The sequence below is a fragment of the Pipistrellus hanaki genome, assembly GCF_964339955.1.
Source record: "Pipistrellus hanaki genome assembly, chromosome: 6".
In the NCBI taxonomy this organism is placed as follows: domain Eukaryota; kingdom Metazoa; phylum Chordata; class Mammalia; order Chiroptera; family Vespertilionidae; genus Pipistrellus; species Pipistrellus hanaki.
In genome coordinates, this window is record NC_140508.1 from 58,179,304 (window position 1) to 58,199,264 (window position 19,961).

A 19,961-nucleotide genomic window follows, 5' to 3' on the forward strand; every position below is an offset into this window, starting at 1 on the left:
ATCCAGGGACCCACCGCCGTCAGTAAAGCAAACGCTACCCTTCCAGAAGGGCCTGGGACCACACGGTCACGTCTGACAGCTGGTTTGTGTCACTTAAACAGTTTTCCTCTTGGTGCCTTCATCCAAGACTTTGATAAAATACTTATTTTAATGGAGACCAAAAACGGAAGGACATCTTTCCCAGGATAACGTTTTTATTCCGATCACACCTTGTGCACCTTCCCAGCCAGGTTTTACGTTCCCAGTTTGTATGGAAAGACAAGAGGTTTTTGAATACGTTTTTCAAGTGGTGCCTTATTCCCACTTTGAGAACCAGGCCACTGATTCACAGCCATTTTTCTTATTCAACTGGTTAGCTACAAATAAGTCCGTTTCGCTTTACCATGTCCAGAACCTCTTCATCTCCAGCAGTGAGCACGTCTTTTTCCTACCACTGAAGTCTGTTGTAAAAGTGAAAACGTTCTGCTGGCAAAGGTTTTTGTGACAGAAAAATGCCACTTTTAAGAATGTCAAATTCATAAAAATACTTTTTCATAAAGGAAAGTAACTGATCAACATTGCCCTGCCACTCCAAACACTCACAGTGACAGTAAAAGCAATACTGAATGGTGTCCCCCCAAGTTAATTACAAAATGAAAATTCTGTACTCGAAAACACAAATGACCTATAATGAATTTGGATATGAATTAAATTTAGCAGAATGATCAACATTACATAGACCTTGGTCAGTCCTGAGGCATTTATTCTCCCCACACAAAACACTACAAATTCTTCTTTAGAAAACTCTTGTAGCTCTGACTAGAGGGTTGCCAAGTAACCCTATTTATCCCTTTATACTGTATAATGGAATCAATTGAAAGACTCTCCTTGAAATTAACAAAAAAAAAAGCTCCTCTTGACTTGGATCAATTTTTCCAGAAAGTGAATCCACAGTGAAAAAAATACAACCTACTTCAAGGTGACCAAAGTCCATTAAGCTTCATAGCAAAACACAGGTAGAAGTATGTCATGTATCTCCCCATTTCCAGAATAAACATCCAAATCAATAAATGAATACAGTGGACTAAGATTTTAGCCAAAATCAAAGCCAGGAAAATGCAAGAAATAAATCCGAGCATGGCAATCTTAGGGAGGATACTTGAAACACATATTTTACTCCCCATAGCAACCCCCCAATAATTTGTCAAGTTATACAATGACAAAAATTCTATAAACATGTGATAGACTAAATAAATGAAGATCCAATAATTTTCAAAATATACATACATTCTTGATGTTCCTGCAATGTGTAGTAATTTAGTAACCCAACTCCATTTGCATCCTTACTGACATTATCAACATGAAATGGATTTGAATTTTCTGTTCCAAGAATGCCATTGAGTGCATGAGTGTCTTATGCAAAATCTCACAGGAATGATACGGGGGCTACAGACAGAGAAATCGGAGATAAGTGAATGTGGGACATGGGACGTCAGGTGAGCTCGGTGCTGTTTGTGTCATGAGGAGAGAGGAACAGAGATGTGGGGACCACAGGGTGCACTGCCCATGAGCCGGGAGCAGCTCTCACACACCTAGCTGAAGAGAGGAACCCTGTGAGCACATGGTGGGAGGGGCTTGTGTAGACAGGTGGGTACTCTACCCCCCGTGACCAAGGGCAGGGGCAGGAGGCAGGAGGAATGAGCTCTGTGAATGAAAACATTAACTGTGAAATGGAATCGCCTTGCTAAAAGAGCACACTACTCCCTGTGGCAGAAGATGCCACAGAGACTTGCTCTTTCACCTTGAATGCATGCCCCTACATGCACTCTCCATGATATTTGGAGAATTCAGCGATCTCCACAGCTATGGACTGGCGTTCTTGTTGTCCGTTAAACATCTCAGACAAATGCCATTCAACTGTCCATTCTCTGAGAGGAATCTGCTTTCTTGACCAAAAGGACACTCAAGCTGTGATGCCCACCACAATGTATGTTTTACAGATTACTTGTTCTCTCAGCAAGAAAAAGACATCCACAGTGCAAATCACACCACTGCTCCTCGGCACAGACATCTCCAAGCTTCTACCATGAAACAAGTGATGTGGCCATAAAATATTCAAGCAGAAAAGTTCAAATTCATTTAAATGATAGCACATAGCTAGGATATAAAATAAAACTTTATTTTCAAGGCCTCCACTTTGTTTTCCCTATCATGGAAAGTGTTGGAGATTTTTTTTTTTTTTTAGAAAGACCACATTTTTCTTTTGATTGTAACATTTGGGGGACATTATAAAGGTATTTTTAGTAATCTGATCCCTGTTAGAAACTTGGGGAACAATTTTGTATTTAGAAACGAGGCCTGAGTGTTTTTCCAGAGTTTTGAAAAAATAAAGAGGCATCATGTGTGTATTATGCCAACATTCCCCAGCTCTCAGTATCTGGGGCAAGAACGTTTAAAAATAGACCCTTACCTCCACATCACAGGTATACTCTGAGCCGTCCAGAAGTATCACTTTGCACTGCATGCTTTTTGGCTTCTTGACGATCTTTAGTGGAGATCGAGAGAGTTTGCTGCTATATGATTTCTGGGAGAGCTTATCGTCTTCCAGTTGCTGATATTCGAGCTGTTTTGCAGCCCCGGCAGCAAATTCCCGTTCCCTGTCGGTGACCTGTGAAGAACAATGAATAGTTCTCATTGCAGGATAGGGAATGAATACTGCATTGCTCAGGCAGTACCAGAACCCTTTAGAGCCAGGCATTGCTATTTCCTAAGGGGTGAGAGACACCTGAATTAGGATACCAGGAAAGGATATAAATATAGACATTTATAATGCTAACAATTTTACGTTTTGACGTTGAGATGCACCATCAGGGCCTTATTTCAGCTCTACTCAAGGCTGTACTTTGAAGATGGACCAAACGCCATTGAGACTTCATTGAGCAAAGGAGGAAAGCAAGCAGAACCCTGTGTTTTTAAAAAGCCTTGGATAATATTGGTCTTTTTATAAAAAATCATCTAGATTTTACCTGTTGTATTTAGTTTTCTTCATTCACTGGACCCTTCTATATTCTAAGACTCATAACTACCAAATATACATACAAGCTATCTTATAACTTTAAGACCTACAGAACTTCAAGCATTCATTGTCTCAGTAATTCTACAACTGTTAAAATATTTGCTTTAGCTCTAAATCAATTCGATGGAGCCAGCAGCACTGACATTCATCACAAAGTAATCCCCCAAATCCACTTCCCGTCATTGTAATGAGCCAGCAAAAGAACAGAGAAAATCTGCCCAAAAGCATCAACCTGCTTTCAAATCACCACAGTCTAAGTCCAGGCCAGACTCAGAACTACTGCAGAGGACGTCTTAGGTTAGCAATAAAATTCTCCCCTGGAATCTCTCTCCTTGGGATCTCTCTGTGCACTGTTCTCTAACTACTCCTTTTACACCCCTTATCTATCAATTAAATGACCACCAGTATTAGTGCAAATTCAACTCATGGGCCAGACTGCTGCTCCTCCGGCCTCCAAATACACACTGACAGTCCAAAGAAAAGTACCTTCCAAAATTCAGTGTAGGCCCCTTGAATAAGTGTGACATTTCCTCTCTCACGAACATACCATCGTCCCAGGAGCTAAGAGTGCATGGGCTGAGAGCGAGGACAGTACTGACAGTCTATCCTTTCAACGTTCCTTCTTCATTAGCCTCTACAAATTTACAGCGCTCTAATATAACCACAACGTTATTTCTCCCCATCTTTACTTCCGATTTTAGGTATAGAGTCCTACTTTTGCGATGGCATCTTGTATTACGTTCGGAAGATTACAAATATGGCCATTTCCTCCACTACTTTACCCAGGAATTCAAGGCAAAGTCTTGAGATGTTCTAAAGAAGAAACAAACAAACCAACCAACACCACTTGCTGAGCAAAGGAACTGCAACAGGCTAGTAGGCCAGGACAAGCGGAATAAGAAAACTGAGACAGACAGTTCAATAAGCAGTGTGCAGTCATCTAGTGAATCCTATCCTCCCTGAGCCAAGGACACTTTGAGTAAATGGTTTGCCTTTCTCCTCCCCAACCAGAGGGTAGATAGCTTAAATCACCCTCTTCGGGGAGACAGATGGCAGAAATCCAATTAGTGCCATTTGTGTCAATCACACCCAAGGACAGATGAAGTTAAGGGAATCTAATTTTGGCACGTCGGCATAAAACTGATGAATATTCTATTGAGATCCTCCCCTAAGACCTCCCCTAAACTCATAGCCTTTAAAACCCCTCAAAACAAAGGTCCCAGGGGCACTCTAGCTCCCAGGAGCACACCTGAGCCTTTCCTTCCCTCCCCCCCTCTCTTCTTTCCCCAGAGGCATGTTTCCCCTAAACGCTAAGGAACCCCGGGGGGCTTGCTAACTGGGCAGCAATGGGCAGCGGCAACTCATGCCGGGCTTAAGGTTCCCTTTCTCTGACTACTTAGGCTTTGTTTAACAAGTTGGAAGGATAACCTTTATCACAAAACCTTTTGGATCAGAGAGAGCATCTATCTGTAGAACATGAAAATAAGTGTTTTTCTCAATCTTATTTAAAAGCAAAACTTAAACAAGATGGGAAAAAGAAATAATCAGGTTGTAAACATATGCTTTCGCTTAATGTTATAAAAATGTGCTGTGCCTTCCAAAGGATTTCACTAACATGCTGACTTCTTCTCTCACCTGGTCTAGGATGTCTAGCCTTGACCCACATACACCTACCTATGAAAAGCAAACCACTTGCAGGGGACTCTAGACTTCCTTAGCACATGTGAGCCAGCGCTCTAAAACATGTGGATTCCAGGGCTGATGCTTTAAGCCAAATACATTTTAAACATGGATGCATTCAAGTCCAAGGTGTAAACCATGCTTTATATTTTATATGGAAACTTTTAAAAGAAATAGTCACATCACACGTGAAAACCAGAATGTCTAGCATGTCAGAGTTAAAAAGACAGATGTATATAGGGGAGGGAAAGAGACTGACCTGAACATCCCACTCAGAGTAGCTGGTAACATTATGTTTAGAGTGACTCCTGAGAAAAACCAAAATAGCTCTAACCCCTCAGCTTGCATAAAAATCAAGAGCATCTATCTATAATAATTAAAGCATAATATGCTAATTAGACCAGACAGCGTAATATTCTAATTAGATATGCTAATTAGACCAGAATGTCCTTCTGGTCAAAGCCCCCGCGGCTGTGAGGGCCCAGAGCACGCTGTGGTGGTGGCCGGCAGTGGCAGCAGCGGTGGGGTGATGGGGGCGGCACCTTCTCTTGACTGGCCCAGTCACCTCCCACAGATGGAGGCCAGACTTCGGCTTAGGCCTGCTCCCCCCGGGACATCTCCTGAGGGCTCCTGGACTGTAAGAGGGGGCAAGCTGGGCTGTGGGACTGCCTCCCCCCTCCAGTGCATGAATTTTTGCACACTGGGACTCTAGTATATATATATAGAGAAGGTTAATATGCCAAGTGTACCCTTGGAAGATCGACAGGGAGACTGGGATCTCGATCACTTGCTATAATGTGCGCTGACCACCAGGGAGCAGTGCGGAATGAAGGAAGGCCCTGATTGGCAGCTGGGGTAGGGAGCCCCTAGTCAGCACCCAGAAGGAAGGCCCCGGCTAGCAGCCGGAAGGCCCCAATTAGCCCTGATCACCAGCCAGGCCTAGGGATCCTACCTGTGCATGAATTTCGTGCACTGGGCCTCTAGTATGCTATAAAAAACAAAGAACTCTTACAATTCATAACAGCATGGATGGACCTGGAGAGGATTATGCTAAGCAAAATAAGCCAGTCAGAGAACGATAAATAAATATCACATGATCTCACTCATTTGTGGAATATAATGAACATAAACTGGAACAAAAACGGATCCAGAGACAGAGAAGTATCAAATTGACGATCAAACTTCAGAGGGGAGGTAGGGGAGTGGGGGAGGGGTAAGAGATCAACCAAAGAATTTATATGCATGCACATGAGCATAGCCAAAAGGCACAGACACTAGGGGGGTGGGAGTGGCTGGGGAGAGATCAATGGAGGAAAAAAGGAGACCTATGTAATACTATATGTAATACTTTAAAGTTTAAACAATAAATAATAAAAATAAAATAAATAAAATAAATCAAGAGCATAATGAAAGCTGGCAGTGTGGTGTCTAGCCTCTCTGTAAACCCAGATAAAACCAATAATTTGCTGTGCAGCTTTTAGTGTGAGTTTAAGAGCTTTAATCAAATGGAGGAGTTACCAAGCAAGGTTGTAGAATGCCATTCATTGAAGCCTTCGCATAGAGTAAATGTTCATTTGCCCAGGACCAGAAGGGGCAAAGCAGATGGCCCCTCATAGTTCCCGCCAGTGCTAAGAGACCAAGGTCAGATCAGACCCTGAAAATGCTCAGTAAATATTCTTTCATTGGTTTTCTGGCTGCTGCAGGGGTGAGGGGGCCCAGGGGAGTCTTGAGCTCACCTCCTTCCTCACGGGGGTGCTGTGCGCTGCGGCGGCCGCGAATGGCTCTAAGGCCTGGTGCTGCTCCTCTGGCCCCGGCTGTGCCCTCTCGGGACCCTGCGGACCCGCTGCCTCCTGGGGCTCGGCCTCCTGCTCGGGCTTGGATTCTGAGTCTGAGCCAGATTCGGTCGTCATGGTTGATTGTTCTGCAAGCAGAAGAAGGGAAAGTCCCATTATTGGGGTGCAATTACCTTCCCGAAACAAGAAAACCAGGATGCTACACAGGACGGCTGCAGAGAACCACAGTATAAAAGATGGCGACATGCTAACAAACAAAACATGATCCTACCGCACACAACTAACCAAGGACTTGTCAAATTTAGCATGAAGATGGGTGGCCAGGAATGGCTCAAAATTAACGTTTAACTAAAGTAAAAGTTGATTTGTTTTATTCACCGGTTTTATTCCTATCACATTTTTGATAATCTAATTATGGAAATGCATATTTTTTTCTCATCCCCTTTCTCCTTCCTATCTCTAAGGACCCTGTTCTCCCTCTCCCACCCCCTGAATCTCTCCACGCTTGCATGAACAAATGGCTTTCTCTTTGATTTCTCATTGAAGCACCTAAAAGGCTTCTCCAGTGACAAGGCATCTGTCCCACATTGGACAAGTGCCGGCCACAGCTGGAGGGAAGCTGGACAGCATCGCCTCTTCCTCCCTCACAAGTTCATTCTCACAGGTGTATTCCTGGCTTCCTTCTGTCTCCCTTGAATGCTGAAAGGGAAATATCTCACACACTCAAACCATAGATCTTAATTTATAATAATCTGCTCTTACATCCTAAAAGAGACTTTCTAATATAACCACCATCTTCTAAGCATTTGCTGGTCAAGACGCTTAAGTATGTTGTGCCCAGTTTCTACATCTGCTAAATGAGGGGACTGGACATGATCGTATCTAAAGGACTTATTTTCTGTTGCTGCTTTCTCCTCTACGAATAGACATGCCATTTTATGAAAGCAGCTGTTTGCTCTAAGCAGCCACTGAGCTGTGATGCCTGTGGTTAACACATGTCATTGCAAGTCATTTCTTATCTTGGGTATGTGGGAACCACCTCAACAAAAAATATCTCAGATTGTCATAATTTTCTCCTTCCTGATTCTAATTTTATGGTAAAAATATCATGAGCAAATGGCTAGTTTAATCCTTTAAGCACACAATATACATAATAGTGTAATGTAAAATTATGCAAAATAAAACTCTGTAGTAAAACTATTTAGTTCCTACCATCAAAAACAATACTGGAATATGTCTAATAATTGGAAGGGGAAACATAAAAATTAAATACCAATCTAGGTAATAAACTAAATGTTCTATCTGTGCTTCTATGTAGGGTTACTTTCTACAATCACCAGGTATTCTTTCTGTGGAATAAGAGACATATTAACTTGACATGTACTCAGCTGCCCAAAGTGTATGTAAATATCAAGTCCAAGTTCAGAGCAAGATGATAATCCAAATAAAAGTAACACATTTTTTTCCTCTTACATTTTGGATTTTCAAGCAAATCTTGAGAGTAAATATTACATTCTCTTCTGTATATTTATACTGAGAAGTGGTATGAGTTTACAGATAAAAACAGTGGAGCCTACAAGTGAATTCCTCCTTTCAGAAGCGGGGAGATTAGTGTTAATAGTTCAATTCATTAAATGATTATTAAGTAACAAATATAAGTCAAGCACTTCTCACAGTTTAGAAACAGAGATGAATATGTCATAAAGCCCCTCCCCCACCCAGTAATCTGTGGCAGTAATAGACACTGCCTAGAGTCCATTTTTTTAATTTTTCCTTTTAGTAACTAAACTTTCAGTTTTAGCTGGTACTTCTCCATCCAGCTTGAGTTGTGGCCATTTGATCAAGTCTGACCAATGAGATAACAGAGAAAATGTACTCAATGTTTAGGTCATCATCATAAAGACAAAGCCACTTGATCTCCCTTTCCCATTGGCTGGGAATCAATAACTTACATGGTCCCCCCACAGATCCACTCATGGAGGCCCCAAGTTCAGGAAGATGCCAGAACTACCTCTTTTCGGGCTGGGTCCCTGGATGACCTCACGGAGTACAACTCACCTGCTCCAGATTGTTACATGAGATGGAAATCAACTTCTGTTTTATTGGAACCTCACCCAAACTAAAATAATCTACAGACTAAAAATCTACTAGTCATCCTCTAGTGGAGCCCATCTTACTAAAACAAAGTAGTCTTCCCTTGATCTTACTCCCTCCATCAGCTACTACCATATTTCTCTGCTTTCCTCTCATAATTTCTCAAAAAATTGCTGTTGACATTTTACCATCTTATGCTTCCTTCCTCTTTGCCACCACTCCTGACTAACTCCATGGGGGTGGCTCTTGTGGGTAATGCAATGGGCCATGCGCTCTAGTCTATCTGGACTCATCTGAGCCTTTAGCAGCCCCAACCTGGCAATGAGGCTTTTCTTGTCAACAGGTCTCTTTCTTCGATTCAGAACTCACCACTTCTCCTAGCTCTCTGGCTACTCCCTTTCATTCTCTTTCACAGGCTCACTCCTTATCCAACCTCTAAATATGGAAATGTCCCAGAAAATGCCATTCTAGACCCTCTTTCTCTTTCTCTCTACATTCCCTCCCCAGCTTGTGATATCCTTTTTCAGAACTTTAAATACTTTCCATGAGCCATCAATTCCCACATTCATCTCTCTAGTCCCAGCCTCTTTTCTAAACATTTAAAACTCCAACTCCCCACTTGACATTCCTCACAGGTGTCTGATTTTTTTCTCCCAAATCTGAGCCTCTCCTTACCTTCCTCACCTTTATAAATGGCAATGCCATTCCTTCAAGCCAGAATTCCATAAGTTACCTCTGACATTTTCTTTTTCCCGACTTTCCTTATCTAATACCAGAGGCCCAGTGCACAAAATTTGTGCACAGGTAAGGTCCCTAGGCCTGGCCAGCAATCAGGGCTGATCAGGTTTCCTGTCTCCCTGCCTGCTCCTTCCTTCATTCCCAGATGTACAAAATTTGTGCACGGGGAGTGTGTGTCCTTCAGCCCAGCCTGCACCCTTTCCAATCTGGGGCCCCTCGAAGGATATCCAACTGGGATTGGGCCTAAACGGGCAGTCGGACATTCCTCGAACAATCCAGGATTGCTCGCCTGCCTGCCTGCCTGATTGCCCATAATTGCTTCTGCCTGCCAGCCTGATCACCCCCTAAGCATTCCCCTGCAGGCCTGATTGCCCCTAACTTCCCTCCCCTGTAGAACTGGTTGCCCCAAACTGTCCTCCCCTGTTGGTCTGGTAACTCCTAACTGCCCTCCCTTGCCAGCCTGGTTGCCCCTAACTGCCCTCCCTTGCTGGCCTGGTCACCCCCCAACTGCTTGCCCCTGCAGTCCCAGTCTCCCCCAATTGCCCTTCCTTGCAGGCATAGTACCTCCCAATTGCCCTCCCCTACTGGCCTAATGGCCCACAACTGCCCTCCCCTGCAGGCCATCTTGTGGTGGCCATCTTGTGTCCACATGGGGGCAGCCATCTTTGACCACATGGAGGCAGCAATCTTGTGTGTTGGAGTGATGGTCAATTTGCATATTACTCTTTTATTAGATAGGATAATAGTAATAATAATAATAATATATATATATATATATATATATATATATATATATATATATAGGATAGGAAAGTTCTGCAAAATATATAATTTTGTAAATATATATTAAAAATATATTCTTCCAAAATACAACTGACCATTGAATAATGCAAGGGTCAAGGGCACTAAACACCTGACATGGTAAAAAATCTGCATATAACTTTTGACTTCACATAAAAGCTTAACTACTAATAGCCTATTGTTGACCAGGGGCCTTACAAATAATACAGTTGATTAACACATATTTGTAAGTTACATTTATTTTATATTGTATTCTTATAATAAAGTAAGCCAGAGAAAAGAAAGCATAATTAAGAAAATCATGAGAAAATAAATTTATAGTACAGTACAGCATTTATCAATATTGTGTTTATATAATCTATTTACAAGATGAATAACCTCAGTACCTATGTCAACATTGTCTTTATGATATAAAAATACTGTAGATATTATAACACTGGATATCACAAACGAAAAGATTATAAAAAAGAAATCCATATTTATTTACAGATATAATAATTCATGTACTGATAACAAAGAAGCAACAATATAAATACTTTATGGTCGCCTAGTGTAATTCATACCAAATCTCAAAAAAAAAAAAGTTATCCAATATACTTACTGAAATTAATCTACATAAGTGGATATTTGCAGTTCAAACCTGTGTTGTTCAAGGATAAACTATCTTGAGTTGGTTTCCTGCTACTAAGCAAGCCATCATTTCTCTTCTGGATTTTTCAATAATCTCCTCTTCCCTGCCTCTATTCCTGCCCACCTCTATTCTGTCTGACCTTCATAAATCATGAATCATATCTAATTATATCATGTACTACTGAAACCTTTTAATAGTTTCCCAACGAGCTAATAAGAACAAAAAATCTTAACCCTTTTTTAAAAAAATGTTTTTACTGATTTTTGATAGAGAGGAAGGGAGAGGGAGAAATAGAAACATTGAGGAGAGAGAAACATTGATCAGATGCCTCCTACATGTGCCCTAGTGGGAACTGAGCCCCAAATCTGGGCATGTGACCTGATCAGGAATGGAACTGGGACCTCTTGGTCCATGGGAGGACACTCCAACCCACTGAGCCACACCAACCAGGACCTAGATGACTAACTTAATTTTTTAGTCTCCTACTTCCTCTTCCATAAAATGAGGGGTTCAAATCTGAAATTAGTGATGTAGGTGAGGGGTGTGTGTGTGTGTGGGGGGGGGGGGGGGGGGGAGCGGCTGGGGGTGGGGGGAGGAGGGAGAGAAGAGAGATAGTAGCAAGAAACTTCAAAGCCAACAAGTCTGTCACCTCTTTCATTCTCCTCCAACTTCCTTACTACTTTTTAAAAATAAGGAGTTTTTACACAAATACAGTTGCAGTAGATACATCATATATCAGTGCACTCTACATTTTAAAAAGCTGTCAAATATATGTTAAAATAGAAGCCTTTCTAAACCCATGACATTAGCCTCTGAACTCACTATACATGAAATAAAAGGGCAAGTTTAGTAAAAAAAAAAAAAATATTCTAATAGAGATTTTCAATGTTTTTATTCTGGTCATGAAAGCATTTTGCACCTGCCTTTGTCTTTAATTCCATGACTCCCTAAGGCAAAGTGCCAGCTCTACAAACACTGAATAAAAATGCAAAATGGATAGAGCCCAGCAAGCACCGATCAACTATTTAAATAATGAAATAACCTACCATTATTTTCTACCTCTGAATACACTGTATAATACCTTACCTGTTATATATTACATAAATCACAAAACCTCAAACCCTAAATAAACATCTATGCCCTTGTCAACTATTTCTTAGGTATATTATTTTTCCAGCTATATGCATAATATAATGAAAAAATCATTGCTGTTTTTTTGACTAATTTTAATACAATAAATCTTCCATTGCTGTAGAGAGAAAGTAAAGTAATAAACCTTAATAACGTAAGGCTTTTAAATTCTGGAACCTCCCTAGAATCAATATTTAATTCCACATATCTGAAAGGCCATCAGTTCATATTATAGCTACGAATAAATGATATTGATGGCCCAGATCAGTAAATTCAATTTCAAAACTTTTAAAAATAGTCTTCTTCCGCACCCACATGCCAATATAAGTAATAAACTGATTTTTAAATGCCAAACAAAATCATAAGCATCTAAATACAGTACTTCTAACTTTAGCTCATTTATTTTAATAACTTTACAGTGTGTACCTCCAATCTTATACCCAAATGCCAAATTATTTTTAAAAATTAGGTTTTCATGATATGATTTTTTTTTTCTTACTCCCATTCCTTGCTTTCCTGATGATCCCTAACACCGAAAGTTGCACATTTCCCTTCCAAACTCATTAAGGATGTTCCCTTCTCTTCTCCTGATATTTTCACTTTGGATGAGACTTCATCTCACTGTACAGAGACCACTCTGGCAGGGTGACTAACATTAGAAAGGGTCAGTTTGACTTTTCCATTGTTTTGGCTCAATATTATAACCAACCAATGTACCAAGCAGGCCTTGATGGGGCAGCAATTACCAGTTACTCCTTGAAGCACAAAGCAGTGAAATTCAGAGCTTTGAAAACTTAAAAGAGTTGAGACACTAACTGTTTGTGACCCATGGCAGGGACAATTTTGGTTGTTCTTTTTGTTTGTTTGTTTAATAAGCTTTATGTTCATATGAAGTTCAAATCCTATTAAGCCAATATACTTACCTCTATGGAGCTAACTTTTCAAGATTATAAAGCAGAAAGCTGGATTTTTTATGATGACAGTAATTAAAAGAAAATACTTTCCAAATAACCACTGTAACCTGCAGAGGATTACCCAGCTCCATCAAGCATGGGGACAATGATTTCATTAATAGCAACACAGTTCTGTGTTGGGAATTTGAAATACTCAACAATAAAAAAAAAAAAATAGTAAGGCTACAGTCCCCTATTTCAAGGAATGTGCATTCTGACAGATTACCATAGTGGCCAGGGTGTGGGAACTAAGCCCACAGAAGGGGCTTTCAACAAATCTTCGGGGGCAGGGAAAGCTTCCCTGGAACATAATCCCTGTTTGATGGGAAAATAATCACTCACCTTAATCCCAAGTTCAATGACACTAGCTTTAAACTTTAGATGCAACGAAAAGAATCACAGGCTACTTCCGAAGATTAAAGGAAAATTAGGAATAAATAAAAGCACACGAGAAGCGCCATGATGGTGGCGGAGCCCTGAGGGGGCAGAGCCCTGAGGGGGCAGAGCCCTGAGGGGGTAGAAGGGTGAGAACCAGCCTGGAGAGATTGCATTCTGGCCTCAAGGTGGCCACATGCTCTGTGACCTCAGCGGAATTTGACTTCCCTTTCTGTTCTAAGATTCTGAAATCTGGGGTTCCTGAGAACCAGAGACTCTGTTGTAGCAACAGCACGAAACCTAAGGAAATTTTGTCCTCTAAGAAAAGTGAAGACAGGTATTAAGTGATCTTACCGACCAGCTCCAAGGGCATCAGCAACTAGGGCAGGCAATCACCAGTATGCTAGCGAGAAAGACAAGCTCCCACTGCATAGGCAGTTAGCTGATGGCTTCTTCAATGAACTGAGTCTATTACATTCTTATTTCATTCTCTGAAATAATACTTTTCACCCAGATAATCTGAGAAAGTTTACTCAATACATTGGAAAAAACCTGGTTTATTTTCAATAAGTTTTTAACTTTCAAGTTTAAAAAATGTTTACCTCTGGGTTTAAGCAATTAACAGATGTACAGAAAGATAGACAGATATAGTGATTATCATTATGGAAGCATCCACCTTATTAACATGCATTTTTTTCCCCCCAAATCAAATTGATGTCAAGTACCAGGGTATAAAATTCTATATACCTCTGAAATACCAAGAGTGTTTCAAAAAAGCAAGAGTTGTCCCCACAGCTCTCTTAAATACATCCCAATAAACCAAGGAAGCCGCTGGCTCCCTCTCTGGGAGAGGGACTTATGTTAGTGAAGGACATTAATAGCAGCCAATGACAGCACTAATAGTAGGGGAGACAGGGATCACGAGGAGGCAAAACTACAGGCAAATTAAATCTCTAGAAAGAGTGGCAGAACAACAATTCAGATTCTGTTCGGGATGTTTGCATTATCACTCTGCTAAAGATAAGGAAATTCCCAGACTGGGGTTCCTGAACTCCAGAGGCTGGGGAAGGAGCCTGCAGATCCGAGATTATTTTGAGATTTTAAAGGAGAGTACACCGTTAGCAACGGCACAGCTGCACTAACCAAGTGTCTGCTTTTGGCTGAATATTTCTTGGTCAAGGCTAGAACTACTGGCTATATCACTCTTTCATTCCTGAAGACGTTCCTTCAACAAACATTCCCTGAATAGCTGTTCTGAAACCTGGGGCTACATCAGATGAAGACGGGCCTCCGCTCTAGTGGAGCTTCTGTTCTAATCGGAGAAAAGGGAATAAAACATGTCAGCTACACATGGAAGCTATTAGATAATTCAATCTAAAGTAGATGGGTGGTTGCTTACATCGGGTGGTTAGGGAGGGTTTCTCAAAGGAGAGGATGTGTAAGCAGATGTTCGAATATGAGAAGAATCTGCCATGTGATGACATAAGGATATTGCTCTCCAGGAAGACTAGAGCCCAAGCCCCGAGGAGGAAGTGAGGTTGGTGTGCCCCGTGGATTTTATCTGAAGTGCAATGGAGCATTTTAAATGATAGGGTCCTCGCCGAAGCCAGTTTGGCTCAGTGGATAGAGCCTCGGTCTGCGGACTGAAAGGTCCCAAGTTCGATTCTGGTCAAGGGCATGTACATTGGTTGCGGGCACATCTCCGATAGGGGGTGTGCATGAGGCAGCTGGAGAGGAAAAGATAGCTAGAAACATCAATGAGAGAGATTCTATCTATCCCTCTCCCTTCTTCTCTGTGAAAAAAAATCAACAAAATATATTAAATGATAGGGTCCTCTTGACACTTTTATTTTTTAATTTTTTAATTTTTAACATATTTTATTGATTTTTTACAGAGAGGAAGAGAGAGGGATAGAGAGTCAGAAACATCGATGAGAGAGAATCATCGATCAGTTGCCTCTTGCACACCCCCGCTGGGGATGTGCCCGCAACCAAGGTACATGCCCTTGACTGGAATCGAACCCAGGACCCTTCAGTCTGCAGTCCGACGCTCTATCCATTGAGCCAAACCGGTCTCGGCCCTCTTGACACTTTTAAAAGACAGTTCTGACTCCAGAGGAGAGGAGCTGGTGGGAGCAGGGAGAGCAGTTAGCAGGCCATGACGGAAGTCCAGGTGAGAGAAAATGCTGGAGCAGGGCAGCAGGAGAGAATATAAGTGATGCCTTTCTAGAGCCATCAGCACCGCTGATCAGAGCTTGGTAGACAGGGAGACAGATCAAGCTGGTAAGGCGAAATCTCTTATAAGTAGTAGATGTCTCATAAACACAGGGCTCCCTACAGGTGAGAGGACTGCAAGTACGGCCTTCTCCCATAGGCAGAGGGCCCATCCACAAACAAGTGTCAAGTTTCAACAGTTATTCTTCTAAGCAGAGCTCCATCACCTTGAACACAGGAAGTCATCACTGACCCCTGCGTCATCAGCAATCATTTAAAAAAACATCTAATTCAGATGAGAAACAAGGTTTGGTTATGGATAATGCTAATTCTGTGGTCTGAGTGACAGTACCAGACTGCCAGAAACCCCACCAAACCCAGATTAACATGGAAAGCTTTGGCCTTTTCTTCTTCAGTAAGTTTCTAGAGTTCATCTGAGAACCAAACTCATGGCTAAGTGGCCCCTGTACCCCATATGTTCCTTTCCCACATAACCTGACAAAAACTTTAGTTTCCCTGAGATTTTAACATGATTATCACCAAGAGGCTGTCATTGGCTAGGTAAAACTCCTGCTGGTGCTATTAAAAGTTTAATCTGCATGTCTACACTGTCCAAGGTGAATCTTACCTTGCCCTGGGGTGGACTTAGAGAGAACCACTTTACAAACACAAGGCAGTGCTTCCCCACCCATATTTGCATTTTTCCACCTTGACAAACATTTTAATGTATCATTCAATAAAAAGCAGAAATACTTTTAAAGAGCTGCTCCTGGGAGAGGAAACACACACACACACACACACACACACACACACACACACACACATTGAGTGGCCAGATTATGATGATCTCTGAACGCATAATAATCTGGCCACTCGGTGTACTTATGTATAAGGGAAAGCTTGCAAATGTTGATATGTCAAGGGACCAGGAGATAGTGGCCCACAGTCTCTGGCTAGTAAGTCCTCTGCTTCTAACTACCCACAATGCAGTTCTTATACATGGAAAAACCTTATTTTAAAATACACTGGCCATATTATTATGCGTTCAGAGATCATAATAATCTGTCCTATCAGAGTGTGTGTGTTAACATAAATACTTGAATTCAGTTTCCTGATGGCTATGTTTATAGCAGTTCATCTGTGTTCCCTATCATTGAAATAGAGTTCAGAATTGACTATGACTTCATTTCCCTTAGCCAAAGGCACTCCCAGAGTATACTTGAGTTTTTAAGTAACAAATTAAGTCAAAATGCTAATTTCAGAGGGCCAATGAAATACATAAGAGCAGAGTGTTCAATACATATGTCAAATTATATTCTGGAAAGTGTAAGAAAACAAGCTAAACACAGCAACTCATTTTTTCCATTTTCTGTTACCCATTAATCACTCTTTCTAAGGAAGAAACTGTTGTATGGCCTCAATGTGTAGATCATTTTCCAAACATGGTATATTTGCTTCTCAACTAAGCTCTCCACAAACATTATAAAACTAGAGGCCTGGTGCATGACATTCGTGCAAGGGGCTCGGCCCGCCACTCCTGTGGTGACCACCTTCACCCTCACAGCTTTGGCTTCGTCCGGATACTGCCTTAAGGTTTCCTAAAAGGAAAATTCAATTTCTAAAAATGCAATGGATTTTCATGAGTTGGACCGTTGAGATAATTTCTCATAAACCTTTTAAGCTTTATTATTTTTTAATTAACAGTATGGTGCTTGCAAAAGTAAAGGAAGTTGTTCACAAGGGAATGCACAAATGTGTGGAGCTAAGAACCCTCCTTCACATCCTCTCACACAAGCTCACCCCCACCACCCTGAAGTGGATGGCACCCCCACAGGACAGAGGGGGACAGTAAGTTAGTGCATAACTTGCCTAAGGTTATATAAACCAGAGCCAAGAATGAAATCTGAGCTGCTGCCTTCAGTAACAAAGCTCTTTGTTCCACACAAGTTCTGCACTTTAGTGCACCAATAAAATCTACTCTTAACCTCCTATTCCTATTTCAGAATCGGACAGCTTTCAAAAGTTATTGTTTTATATCATCATCTATCATGCCACATTGCTAATATGCTACCTTATTGTTCGACTTAATGTAAGTCAAACATTATTCAATTTAAGGTTCTATAAACTTATATTTTATTTTAAAGACTACTTTCCCTCCTACTTACTTATCTGTAAAAATACAGATATAAAACATCACAATACTAGTTTCTTCCTTTATTAAAAAGAGGTTTCTAATCTATTGTGAGCCTTCAGGATTCTGTCCCAGGTTGCCATTTTATTCCTGGAAAACAAAAAAATAAATAAGTGATCGTTGTTGCTTCTAGAGAAATATGAATGGTACTGGCTCTGCTTCTAGATTCTCAACAAGTTATAACTTTCCATTGAGTGGCTTTAAGCCTCAAATGGACAAGCCTAAATTTTAATTCGTTCCAACTTTGAATGTAGTGTTAGTGGAGGGCCTCGAATTGACAAGAGCTAGTAAAGTGTTTCTAGTTATAAATGTCCAACTCCACAGTTTAAAATGTTCCAAGAATTCCATGGCTAAAGTCAAAAGAGGAGAGAAAAAGGTGATAGTGTTATTTCCTCTGTACTGTTGGCCAATTCTATCTCTGGGAAGAACTTATTAGCAAAAGATATCTTTGGCACTTCAATGCAGGAGCATATTTTTCTATTACCCAACACCTGACTCTGCATCTGTGAGAAGTGAGGTGTGAACCAGAGGGAGTGAATAAATTAAAACCGAGTCAGACTCTGTATAGTCATCTACCACCAAATAAGAGCTCTCAACTCATTCTGAAATGTGTCTCTCTCCCACAGAACCATTCATTATAAAAATAAGGGAAAGGTGATGGCTATGACTTCCAAACTTTGCCCCTTAGTGAGTATCCTAGGATACCTGGGGGTAGCTGGCTGAGAACCCACAATCCGGGTTTCTCTTTATAGGCATCAGTATCTCAGGGTTGAGGACAGCTAGACTTATAAGGATGGCTGCCTAAGAAAGACCTAACAGCAAATACCTGTTCTCTTAATTCTCTGTCTGTCCAGGAATATGTTGCATAAAACAGCCAATGGAAAAATAATGAATGAAGGAACAGTCTGTGTTTCCGAGTCTCACAAATGCAAGGCAGAACAGCAGGACCCAGGTGTATGGAAGAGCCTTACAAATTCAGATGATCAGCAAAACTCAGATCTGGCCTGCCCGTTTTCAGGACTCCAGGCTTTTATCTCTGTGGTTAGCTCCTAATAGCGGGCTTCATGCAGGCGCCTGAAGCTAGTCACAGAAGGACATGTGGTGAGATGGAAAAAGAAAGCAAAGGGGCAAAGGACCTTCCAAGGACCAGGGGGATGTGCTTTCTGTAAATATTTGTATCTTGTCTTATAAAGGTGTTCTGGGTGGTAAGTCACAGAGACTCACACAGCAGGAATCCGGTTGGATCAAATCAATAAAGAAATATTTTAAAAGCCTCTTCTATTGCTAAGAAAAAGAAATGAAATATATCGGAAAATTCTAGTTATTGTAGTACTGTTTTCATTCAATACTTACAAAATCATACAAAGCAACCATTATGGGCAGCCTAGTGGTCATTAAAGAAATAAATGAATGAATAATAGAATATACCAGCTTCGTTGAACATAAGTATACTCCAAGTCACATGTCTACAAATGACGTCTTGGGAAATCAGATCCAATTCAGTCTGACCCTTACACCACTGTCTGCTGGGTGGTACCCAGCACCGAGCAGAAAGGAATGCCAGTATCTCTCAACTCTTCCCCGCACTGAATATGCTAACTTTGATCAGTTTCCTTTTTTAATCCTGATTTTTCTAGGACACTCTATCTCCCAAAGCCCAATTAATAAATCTGGTTTCCCCCACATTGCCACACATTTAATTACGAAGTGTTCTCAGCTCCTATCACAACTCCTACAGAGAGAAGAAAGGGGAGCTCCCCTGGCCTCTGGGATCCTTCTGCACTTCGGGGTTTTGACAGGCTGTTGAATTTTTTCATCCTTCGCTACAAATATGAGGCTAAGTAATTATGCTGTTTTTACTGTCATGCATCCGCTTTCATCTGGCTGCTAGCAATGGATGAGGACTACAAAGAATGTTATTTTTTATTGATTTTTTTTTTTTTTTTTTTTTTTTTTTTTTTTTTTACAGAGAGGAAAAGAGAGGGATAGAGAGCTAGAAACATCGATGAGAGAGAAACATTGATCAGCTGCCTCCTGCAACCCTCCCCCCCCCCCCACAGGGGATGCACCCGCAGCCAATGCAGGTGCCCTTGACCGGAATCGAACCTGGGACCCTTCAGTCCGCAGACCGATGCTCTATCCACTGAGCCAAATACAAAGAATATCCTTGAAAGATCTCACTGGCACACAAAGAAGTGGCTGGAGCATATTTGCTCCTCCAGTTCTCTGAGGCGCTGAGAAGAGGACTCTTTACTCCAGGGCTGTCCACGGGGCGCCTGGGACACTGACAAGGTTTCCCATTTGC

General features: G+C 41.3%; 1 protein-coding gene across 31 annotated transcripts in view; it reads right to left on the reverse strand.

Annotated features, from left to right (window-relative positions):
* Positions 1–19,961, reverse strand: part of EPB41L3 (erythrocyte membrane protein band 4.1 like 3) — a 197,957-nt gene that overhangs the window by 76,006 nt on the left and 101,990 nt on the right. For 29 of the 31 annotated variants that reach the window (XM_084887213.1, XM_084887208.1, XM_084887205.1 and 26 more), the window contains 2 exons: positions 6,472–6,656; positions 2,450–2,647 (listed from right to left, as the gene is read on the reverse strand). In XM_084887213.1, coding sequence (XP_084743339.1) covers positions 2,450–2,647; positions 6,472–6,645 — 372 coding nt within the window. In that variant the 5' untranslated portion in view covers positions 6,646–6,656. Of the gene's footprint in view, positions 1–2,449; positions 2,648–6,471; positions 6,657–19,961 lie in introns of those variants that run through there. The other 2 variants (XM_084887207.1, XM_084887184.1) reach the window with 1 other exon arrangement.